This window comes from Pterocles gutturalis, unplaced genomic scaffold, assembly GCF_000699245.1.
Source record: "Pterocles gutturalis isolate BGI_N339 unplaced genomic scaffold, ASM69924v1 scaffold20341, whole genome shotgun sequence".
Taxonomy (NCBI): Eukaryota; Metazoa; Chordata; class Aves; order Pterocliformes; family Pteroclidae; genus Pterocles; species Pterocles gutturalis.
The window spans coordinates 2,411-14,207 of NW_010100863.1; the positions used below are offsets into that span (position 1 = coordinate 2,411).

At 35.1% G+C, this 11,797-nt stretch overlaps 1 protein-coding gene across 1 annotated transcript; it reads right to left on the reverse strand.

The window, feature by feature from the left end:
• Positions 1-503: 503 nt before the first annotated feature.
• On the reverse strand, positions 504-11,357 carry LOC104467600 (protection of telomeres protein 1-like; the record flags this gene model as incomplete). Its single annotated transcript, XM_010081434.1, has 3 exons — positions 504-664; positions 6,629-6,784; positions 11,067-11,357. Coding segments are annotated over 3 exons (608 nt in total), but the record flags the coding sequence as incomplete, so codon positions are not given.
• Positions 11,358-11,797: the final 440 nt, after the last annotated feature.

Sequence of the window (11,797 nt, forward strand, 5' to 3'; positions counted from 1 at the left end):
TGTTATATTAACGGTTAGACTCAATGATCTTAAAGGTCCTTTACAACCTAAATGATTCTATGGTTCCTTATGTATATAACACAGTTCAGTAAGGCATTTATGTCACATGTTTCATTTTGAACATCTCTAAGTCACCATCTCCAAGTAACACATATGCACATGCTTAAAAGGTGCTCAATTTATTTGCTTAACCACAGCTCTTATCTTTAAAAGATTATATGCCACTATAAAACAGAATAATTATCTTCTTATGGCCAGGCCTTATTATTACACCACCATAAACCAGAAAACTTAATCCCGACTGTATTTTAAATTTGAAAAATTAGCCTTTATTCATCTATCCCCCCCAAATACTTACTCTTCATCTTAGTGGTGCTAAAGACATATTCTGTTCCAGAGTTTTTGGTTCTTACATATATTTATAATTCTAAACTGTAAAGTTGTTACATTAGCCTAAAGTTTTCCAGAATCATCTAGAAAAAACCCCAACATATAGAACTTACGCTTTTAGTTCCTTAACATCTGGGTTACTCTCTGGTAAGACTCCTATTCCTCGACCATAACCGGTGCCACCATGAAGATGAAATTCTACATGTGAAACATCTTCATTGTCAGCACTTGCTTGTTTTGTATGAATACTGTAAATTCTCAGAAAACTTCCAATCTTAAAAAAAAAAAAATAAAAAAATTGATAACACAAAGTTAGCTATTTACTTGGAAAATTTTAGGCCTCAAAGTTTCTTCCTTGTTTTCACTGAATCACAGAATACCTGAAGTTGCCATGGACCTCTGGAGAGTGCCTTGTTCAACCCCTGTGCTCAAAGTACAGGCAACTAAAGCAGGTTTCTTAGGGCTGTCTCCAGCTGTGTTTTGAATATTTCCAAAGATGGAGACTCCAAAACCTCTCTGGGTGACCTGTTTGTTTTGCTTTATCAGACAACATTACTGGCAGCAAAAGGTGATTCAGAACCATCAAAAGTCTTCTTACTAAATCTGATTCTCAAGCAGACTTCAGAAGACAGATCAAACAAGCCAATATATTCCTTTCCTGAGGGCACAATTTGTCTTCTATATTGCCAACACAGCCCTCCAGAGACTGATGTTTTGTGATTGTCCATGTATGATCACACTCAGCAACAGACCTCATGTCAATCATCTTGCATAGCATATTATCTGGTTACATATACGTGCAAACACACCTGCTTACCCGAATTTGTTTATCATAACTTAGTCTTACACTACAGATAACATTTTTTCAGCACCAAAACAAAAGGTAACATGATAGAAATTCAAAGATTTTGGCACTCTTCTAGCTTTGTTAGATTTTCTCCTCAGGTACATGAGGAACATATACAAGTACTTATTAAGAAAGAAGTTACAGAGTACTGAACATCGAACAGATCTTTATAATTTTGCTTTTATTTCAAAATATCACTCCCATTATCCCTCCACCCCAACACCCCCAAAAACCAAACCAAAGCTAAGGTTCTAAAGGTAGATAATATGGAGACTTAATTATATAGTTAATTTCCCTTTGATGTGTTTTAAAGACCTCTGAATCAAAAAAAAAAAAAAATTAGTTGCAGTTAAAACTATAACCTAAAATCCCATTGACAGCTGGCAAGATAGCCACATTCAATAATCTGGATTATGTTCACTCTAAGCATCTTCTAAATAGCCCTATATAAATTATAAATTATTTTAAATTTACTTCAACTAACATTAATATTACAACAGACAGTCTATTAAGTCTTATTTCAGCTTCAGCTCCCGCTTTAAATAGTAGAAACCTAAAACGTATTCCTATGAGACTGGATTGGCCAGGTCTTAGTATGACATTTACAAATGTACGTATACATACATAAAAGCAGACAGAGAAGCACCTTAATTCTGGAATCCTCCTCTTGATCAAGGAACAGTCTGTGAATATATAATGGTGGTACCAAACTGCTCTTTTAAACAATAATCACACATGAAAAAGGCGGCGTATTTTCAAATTCAGGCACCAGGGACATAAAAAGTGCATTTCAGCCTGTACCTATTTTGCTTCTGCATGGACCTCTTACCAGAGTTTTAACTGATCTGCACCATCAGGAGCTGCTCACTTTGTTCATTCAAAGCATATCAACAGGAGAGCTTGTGCATTTAGACTGCATTTAGATAGCAGTTAAGAGGCTTGAGGCTTTTTTTTTCTTTCCAGATGGCAAATTTCACTTAATTATGTTGAATATACAAAAATGCAAGGGACAGTTATATTACAGAGCTAACCTAATGACTATGACAAATGCTTCTGGAGAAAGTTTTTTTTTTTTTAAAAGTCCTTAGCTAATTTCTGCTTGTCAAATAACCTTATGTCAATATAATCGTTTCAAGCTACTTCTTTTTTCTCAAGAGTAATTTGTATATAAGCAGGAAAAAGTTGATTATAATTCAAGAATTTCCTTCTTTCAAAAACAATGTATGAAAAAAATGATTATTTATTATATGTACAAACATAAAACATTAAACACAGGAGAGAAGAACCCAGAAGCCAAGAGTACAAAATGCTGGTTTTATCTTCTAAACCTGTGTGCTGGAATTAATGCAAAAGACAATCAAATTACATGTTTTACTGCAACACTCACCTTCCCAAGATTTATGATCACTATAAAAATTTATCTTCCTTTATATGCATTACATTTTCTGAAAACGTTACTATTTTATATAATTAATAGCAATTTGTGTGAATTCCTTTGGGAGGCAGCATTGCCTATTGTTAACAGTGTCAAGAAAATGCAGGTGCTATGGCTAAAAATATTAATGTATTTCTGTTGTTTACAGAATGCCTGCAGACAGAGCACACTTTATATACTTGACTGAAAAGAAATTATAATTACAATCAAGTAAACACCATGATTTACAGAGCCATCACTAAAATCCAGTACAAAACCAACTCCTTACCTGACTTTACAGCAGTTCTGTTTATGACCTACCTACCTCGTTTAGAGAAAGCGCATTTAAATGAAATTCAAGCAATAAGAACACATTTCTTCTGCAATATGAAATATACTAGTACCCTATTTGCAATTTAATTCAAATATGACTGTTTTAAAAATACATGTTAAGGCTAGAATGAATTAAAATGAAGTCACATATGCAGATCCCTGTAACTAGCCAACTACAGCAACTTTTTAGTGTAGAAAAGTCTCATAACTACTTCAAAACATATAGGGCTGTGTTCACATTTAAGACAGTGATGAATTTGGAAAAGTCATTTATCATGGCAGTTAAATGTTCACATTTTGCCATGAAGACATTCATGACAAGAGGCTGTCTTTATCTACAGGAATCACTTAAAATCATCTGTACTAATTTTTTATGGCTGATAATATTGAAGGAGATTTGTCATAATTTCATCATATCAACAGTCTAATTTTATGGAGTAAATTGTGCACAACTTTTTGCAAAAGAGAGGAAGCATATACACAACATTTGGTGTGGTCCTTTGCACTAAAAAATACCAACTTAAATCCATTAAAAGGTTTAGAGGACTTGGGACTAGGATGGGGGGGTGTTGTGGTTTGTTTTTTTCTCCCTTTTAATGAGTTCAAAGACAGAAGTGGGGAAAATACCACTAAGAGGTCAAACAAATGCTACCCAGACCTAAAAAATATGAAGCTAGACATTGCAGTCATGTAACTCATTTAAGTGGCAGGTTGGAAATGTGACTCAGACACTAGAAAAGCAAGCAAGACTTCTTAATCCAATTGGATACAGTGGGAGGAACAGCTGAAAATACTGAAATTCTGCATCTGAAGATACATAACACAAAGCAAATACTGTGAATATGGACTAGGACTTCTTGTACGCATGCTCAAGGCAAATTGTTTTAATTGTACTATCCAGAAAACACATGGCAACACAAAATGGATGGTATCAAGCCATAAGAGGAATGCATAGTACCGCATATGCAATGAATGACAGGACACAAGGAAATCACCAAGCCGCTGTGGACGGCTGGACCCCTACTGTGCACTGTCTGACCACTGATGCTCACTCACCTTATGCTTACCATCTAGCAAAACACCCCAGATGGAGAAACCCATGTCACAGACCTATTTCTGAATTGTATGGCAAGGTCTGAGTAAATCCTGAGAAGCTCTGAAAAAACTGCAGTAAGAAAGGCTCAAGAACAATCAACTACAACCTATGGGAAGCAATTGTACTCCGGAGTTAGTTGCAGGCTGGGGTTCCTACAGTACTGAGAAAGCCTCATGCATCCCAGGTAGTCAGAGCAAGACGAAGAGGAAAATTTATGAAAAAACAGTGAATGCCAATTGTCTCTGCTTAGTTGTAGCTCTTGCTTATGTCTGTATGCCCCAGGAAATAAACTACTTCAGAGATGAGATTTCTGAAAATTCTGTTTGTATTCTGCTAAGGCAGCAAACACTGAAAAGCCACAATCTTATCCAGCAGGAAAGAGAGGCCAGTAAATACATGGGACAAAAAGTCAACTTACGGTAACAACTGTAGTGTACCATCAATATTATTAAGGCTATCTTCATTGAAAATTGTAAATGTTATTTGACTGTCTCAGGAAATGCTCCGATCTTCAGTGTTCTCTGGACAGACAATCCAAATAAGGAGCTTTTAGCCAACTCTTTCTGGAATATCCCCATTTCTGTGCTCCAGGATTTGCTAAAAATTCACTGTAATAGATTACTCACTTTCTCTAGACTGCAGTGCTTACTCAGAGCTTCCTTGTCTGAAGTTTTGCCTACAGATACAATTTTAAAATAAGAACAAATATTTCAGGGTTTGGTGTTTTTTTTTTTTCTTTCCTCCCCCCACCCCGATATGCCCATCTTGGTATCAAGGCTGAGTAAAACAGATTCTTCCTACATAAAACATCATGTCAGAGCTGCAACTGTCATTGCAAACGGTACATGACAACATGGGAGAGCGTAACCTAACAACTCCGTAACAATTTACATTAAAAAGGCAATTCTAAGCTACTGTTAAAAGCAGAAGAGATGGCCGAAAAATACTGCACTTCTATTGTTTCTGAAAACATAAACAGGCAAAACATCTATTACAGTTTCTGTCCACACTGTTCTCATGTTCACACTTTGGAAGGTGCACATGCATACACTAAACGCTCTCCAGTTTTATATTTCTACACAAATGACTTTTTAAAAAAATCTTTGCGTAACGAGATTGCTACTATTATTTCCTTTTATTAAATTTTTCATTTATGAAGAGTACCCCAAAATTTTATTACCTTTAGATTATTCTGTGAAATAAAATAATTGCATGCATTGAAATCTGAACTTAATAAATCTTCCTTAAGTTTAACTGTTAGGTTATCAGCATATTTTCTTCAATAACTCCACTAAGACAATCCCCTAAAAAGTGGTGTTAAAAAATGATCTAAACTTAAAACTCTTACAGTTTGCATGAGTGAAACTACTGCAACTTTGGACATAGCCAGAAGGAGAAAAACAGCCCATGCTGCTCAGGAGGTCAAACCAGGTTTCTTAATGGTTTCCTTTGACATTAGAGCTTCTGCTACACAGTGCAATATCCAGCAAAGGTACAGATGGTTTACAGGTAAGAAAAAAGGGGCTTATAGGAAGAAAAAAAATTGAGAAAGCTGATCAAGACAACCCATGGACCACATAATCAATAAGAATTCCTGAATATAAATGGGAGAGAGTAACAAAGGGAGTATCATCAGCTACTCAAGAAAATACATTTTATTAATTATAAATATTTTTTCCCTTAATTTTCAAAACATTGCTTCACTGGAACATCAGCAGTTATTTCTATCAATAGATTGCACCAGTCAGCAAGAGAAAAATTCTGGAAGAGAACCTGTAAGTAATTAAATACTTCTGTGAGTAACTTTTGTTATGAATTCTTACATGAAGGCAAGTTATTTTGCTATCGTAATTTACTTATGAATAAGCACTAATATATCAAATTGATTTCATGTCTGCTGATAGCCCCAGCCTAGCAAATGGCTATCACTTATATTTATTTTCAGGTAAACGCTTTCTTAAAAATGATGCTTGTGTATAGAGGGCAAGGCATAAAATGAAAGATGAATTCTTTGCTAATCTACTGTACTCAGAAGGAAGGTGGCAGTATTGCTGAAGATCAAATGCTTAATTATGTTGTTGTTTTCTCTATATAAGCATAATCAACATTACTGACCCACTAAATGAAGATTGCACTGCAAATTGCATAAGTTTATAGAAAGAAAATCTTTTATTGACTTTAGAATTACGGGCCTTTAATGGGACTACAAGTTTAACCCCACTTTATATAATTTAAAAATAATTATAAAGCATAGGAAACATTTTCTAAGTGTGTTATTTTCACAGGATTATATACGATATTAGAGTATCTGGAAAGAACTGCTTAATTGGAAGAATTTTTTCACGGCAATTTTAGGATAATGTGGCTGTTTTACACATGTTGAAGGAGTTTTGCATTAAAGTAAAAGGTATGGGAAAAACAGTGAAAGATAAAGAGGAATATTTGAAACTGATTAACAGCAGAATGGAACTGATACATTCTCTGAAGTGAGCTCTAAGCATATAATAAGCCACAAAATGAGAGTTACAAATACTAAACTGTGCATTACCTTAAGTGATTTTGCCAGTTGTACATGGTTATCATAGACTAGAATGTCCACCGTTAGATTTCGCAGCTGATGAAGAATAACTTTTTCTCCTTCCAGGTCTCTTGCTTCCACAGGGACCTTCCATGTTGGGTAGGGACATTTTGTGCCATCCCACACCTGCAATGCAAATGAACTATTTCAATATCATTAGAATACTTTAGACTGAGATTTTAAATAACTTATTTTTTTAAGAGATTTGTTGTTTGGTTAAAAAATGGTAACAATAAGCAATCTTAATTTAAGTCTCAGCCGTAAAGTCCTTAAATTACTTAAATTAGATTTTATGGGATTTTAAAAAAATACTATTCTGCACAGAGTATAAAATAGCCTCTACAGAGAATATGATCAAGTGTTAAGACCTGGGATTTGTTAATATTAAAAAAAAAAAAAAAAAATCAGTGCTAGCAAAACCTCAACTGTTTATCCAGCAGTTACAACTATTAGAAGTCACCATATGCAGAACTGTCTATATTTAATATTTTAATTCTGCTATAGGGTTTTTTAAACCACTCCAGCTACAGTATGCGAAGACTGAGTACACAACATATAGTCCCTTAATTACTGCTAATCTCCTACATGAGTATACACTGCAAGTTATCCAGAACATATCAGAAAAACATCAGTATTTAACATGTGCTTAATAACGACGATTCTAAAAATTGAGGTATTTTTGAGCTATTAAAGTTATTGCGAAAAAGTAAGATCACTAACAAGCTTGCCACTGTAGAACCAAAATTTTACTACTTAAATCAAACATTAAAATTTCAGTGTCAGCTGCTTATGGTATATTCTGTAAACTATGGTTTCTTGAGTTCCTGAAGATATACTCTTCTCAAAGACACCAGAAATAATAGTCTGAAATACTGTCACAGAGAAAGAAAAATCTAGAGGCATTTATTTGGACTATAAGACTGAAATGCTGCATTTCATAGGATTTCACACATACAGGTTCAACAGAAGCTAATTTTCAAACAGCTTGTGATACCAAGGCACTTTGTGCCATGTCAGGCACTGCAGAAGGGGAGAAAAAAAGACACCAAAGCTTAATTTTTAAAGTGTTTCTACCCCTTATTCTTAACTGTTGTGGATCAAAGGACCCACAGGAATAGATCTACGAATCAGCAAAACCACGTGTAAATACACTTGAGAATAACGTATGGTTGAAATACTCATCCCAAATGAAGAGATAAAAGGGAAAACTCTTCACAGTGAAAATGACCCATAACATCAAATTAATGTTCCCAAATAAGAGTGCATTCTGAAGGACCCAGATAATAAGGTGGTATGTGCTGCCACAGATTAAAAAAAAGCCTATTATCTTCTGATCCTGTACCATGAAATACTTAAAACCACCTTTGAAAAAGAGGCTTGAATTATCAAATCTTTTCCAGAATAGAGCTTGAGAACACAGACTTTGTGTGTGTGTGTGTATATATATATATCATGAATTTTGTCATTTTGACAAAATAAAGAACCTTAAGTTTGTCAAGTGTGCTGTTATTTTTCAATTTGCTTTACTTGGGATACTTTGATAGTTCTACACTTAAGAGATGGATCTGACAAATGGATTGAAATAACCTGAATGCTCCCTGGCAGATATGAAGATGACTTCTTAGCTTTAAAACGTTCTTTGCCAGAGGAACTAATGGTGCTAGTGTTAGGGCACCTTTTGGAGGAATTTGTAAGCCAGTAAGCTTTCTTTACAAGAAAAAAAAAAATCCTTAGAAAAGTTGTTGGTTTTGTTTTTCACTTCCACAAGTATAAAAACAGATCAAGCTTTCTACCTCAGGAGCTTGCCAGCTTTACTTTACTCAAATTATGGATGAAAACACAGAAGACTTGGTTTCAAAAACCAACACTGGTCTAAAAACCATCACTGATTAAATTAATTCTGGGTAAGAAACAGCAAACAGTTCTTTTACTACTCATGAGCAGAATGGAGTTAAGGAATAGTTAGCGACAAACTTTGATCACTATGGTCAGCAAAACACTGAAATGGGAGAGACACAATGAAACCTGTTTCTCTCTTCAGCAGAGTGTGCTAATTTTATGACATAGCTCAACATAGACAATTTAACTGACAGACAGAAGAAAAGAATAATACTAAAACTCTTATGAAAAGCATAAATAACAGAATAATTTATAGTGTAAGTTTTTTAGTCTCAATCAATCTGAATAACAAAATTCTCAGAACAAGGTAAGCACTACCAAGTTAGTGATATTGTCTTTATGCCACGTCAGCCTCAGGTGCTGTGCAATTAATTAATCACATGTAATATTAGCATGTAATATCAACATGAGCCGGCAGTGTGCACTTGCAGCCCAGAAAGCGAACCGTATCTTGGGCTGCATCAAAATAAGCATTAGCAGCAGGTCAAAGGAGGTGATTCTCCTCCTCTACTCTGCTTTCTGAGACCCCACCTGGAGTACTGTGTTCAGACGTGGGGCCCCCAACGAAAAAAAAAGACCTGGACCTGTCAGAGCGAGTCCAGAGGAGAGTCACGAAGATGGTCAGAGGGCTGGAGCACCTCCCCTATGAGGACAGACTGAAAGAGTTGGGGTTGTTCAGCCTGGAGAAGAGAAGGCTCCAGGGAGACCTTATAGCAGCCTTCCAGTACCTGAAGGGGGCTACAGGAGAGATGGGGAGGCACTCGGTCAGGCAGTGTAGTGAGAGGACAAGGGGTAACGGTTATAAACTGAAAGAGAGCAGATTTAGACCAGACATTAGGAAGAAATTTTTCACTGTGAGGGTGGTGAGACACTGGCACAGGTTGCCCAGGGAAGCTGTGGATGCCCCATCCCTGGAGGTGTTCAAGGCCAGGCTGGATGAGGCTTTGAGCAACCTGGTCTAGTGGAGGGGGGTTGGAACTTGATTATCTTTAAGGTCCTTTCCAACTCTAACCATTCTGTGATTCTGTGATTAGAAGTTATGCTACGAGTGATGCACAAAAGCACTGAAACTCATTTTAGCTGTCTTTGAAGCAATTCCCACTAGTTACATGAGCTCAACGCTTAAAATAATCCTTATATTTTATAGTAGGTTGATTATACCATTAACATAACTGATACAATTGGAATGACATGATAAATTTAAATCATTATTATAAGACATATAACCAAAACAATTTAATATTTAATGATCACTCAATTTGAGCAGGTACTGAACTTGGGCTTGGGTGTTTTTTTGTTTTTTGTTTAGAGAATCAACAAAATAATTGTAGATCTGCCTAACAATTTTTTAAAAGGCTTCTCTTCTATCATGACCAATATTTGATAAGAAAGATTCTACCCTGCTTGAAAAATGGAGGAAATTAGCAATAGTATACCAATGTTAAACTACCATTTTTAAACTTGTCTGATGTATTTTAATATGGATTTAAGTATTTAATATTTTATACTACTAAAAATATATATATATACTGCCAAAGGAATTACATATCAAAAAAACTGATCTACTGTTATTTCATTTCAAACTTTTACCTTCCTAAGTCTATCTAGTTTTTCCCCCCAAGTCATTATCTTTACTACGCAAAACTGCCAAAATTGACTTCAGATGTTACAACACAGAAAAGAGTGTAAAGAAATATCAATAATTTGAGAAAGCATTTTTCTCTGTCCTTGCAAAGGGTCCTTCAATGCTGAACATATACTTATTAATGAACAGCTTAATTACAGTCCACAAAGTTCTGAAATTTTACTAGGTCTCATTTGACATCTGTTCCACAAGGGATAATTAAATGGAAATATTTGTAACAGCTGCAAAGCACATTCTATAATGACACTTAAGGTTTGTTTCTGTGTAGTGCATGCATTGTTCTGCACAAGAGAAGGAACACCCCTGGAAAGCACTCTCCTGTTGTCTGGCACTCTGCATTTTGTACTTTCAGTGAGCATTGATACCCAAAGTGCCTATTTATAGCTAAAAGAACCTACCTAAAATCAATCAAGATAGATAACATAACCCATTCATTTATTTTCTAGATAGTGGTACTTACTGCGTAAGTTATATGCAGCAGATCTAGAAAAACGAGCAATAATTGCTGCTAATTAAAAAGCAAGGTTAAAACTTAAAGCTAACAATATTTTACTTTGTCCAGAAACAGATTTTAACAAATCTTGCTATGTTTATCTACAAGTGCTTGTAAAACGATTATCCATACCAATGCCATCTTACAAAACCTCTCTTAAAGAAATATATTAGATCAACAACTTTAAAGAGAACTGGGATTTCTGTTTTGTTTTCATAGAAATAAAATTGTTAAGGATTGTAAATTTGCATAACCTCGAAATATTTATCTGTGTAACTGTTTAAATCAATGAACATCTGTTTTATCGAAAACGGAATTACAATATCTTAATAAATAAACATAACAAATTATTAAAAAAAATATAAATCTACCTTTAGAAGAAAAGAAGATCCATCCACTTTTGCTTTTCCTACCAGCTGGCAAGTGAGATCAAAGAACAGCATTGGCTGAACACCAGACAATTTTGCTGCTGGTCCAGAGATAGAAAGATTACTGGCTGCCCAAACACGTAACTCTTCTACTGTTTTCTGTTCTTCATCCATGAAGGTGTACACCTTGCTAGAGGTTCGAGGAACTACCGGCGCTCCTACAGTTCCATCAAATGTCAAGGATGCAAATCCCACACTGGTAACTCCCTGCATCTGTCCATTGTATTCCCTGACCTGTAACAACATATGAAGAACAACAAAACATATTGCACTGTATTGAAATACACATAAATTTCTGTTTTATCATGTGCACGAAGAATGGACCACTGATCATTTTTGTTTGTAGTGCTATTAGGAGAACGGAGTCTAAATAAATAAATAAATAAATAAAAACTAGAAAAGGAAATTAACACTAACAAGAAAACAAAGTGAATAAGCAGAAAACATGATTTAACACAAAAACATTTTTGAAGAGGCAGACTAATACCTACCTCTAAATACGCAGCATCAGTGTCAAGTATTTTATTCACATATCTCAAAAAGTTTGTGTGGGGAACACATCAGGATTGCTTTTACAGATGGAGAAACTTTAGCACAAGAGAAATTAATTTTTAAGGGTCATAGAGCAGAGTGATGGCGGGGTAAAGTTATTATGAATTTCTGCAATAGCCTCA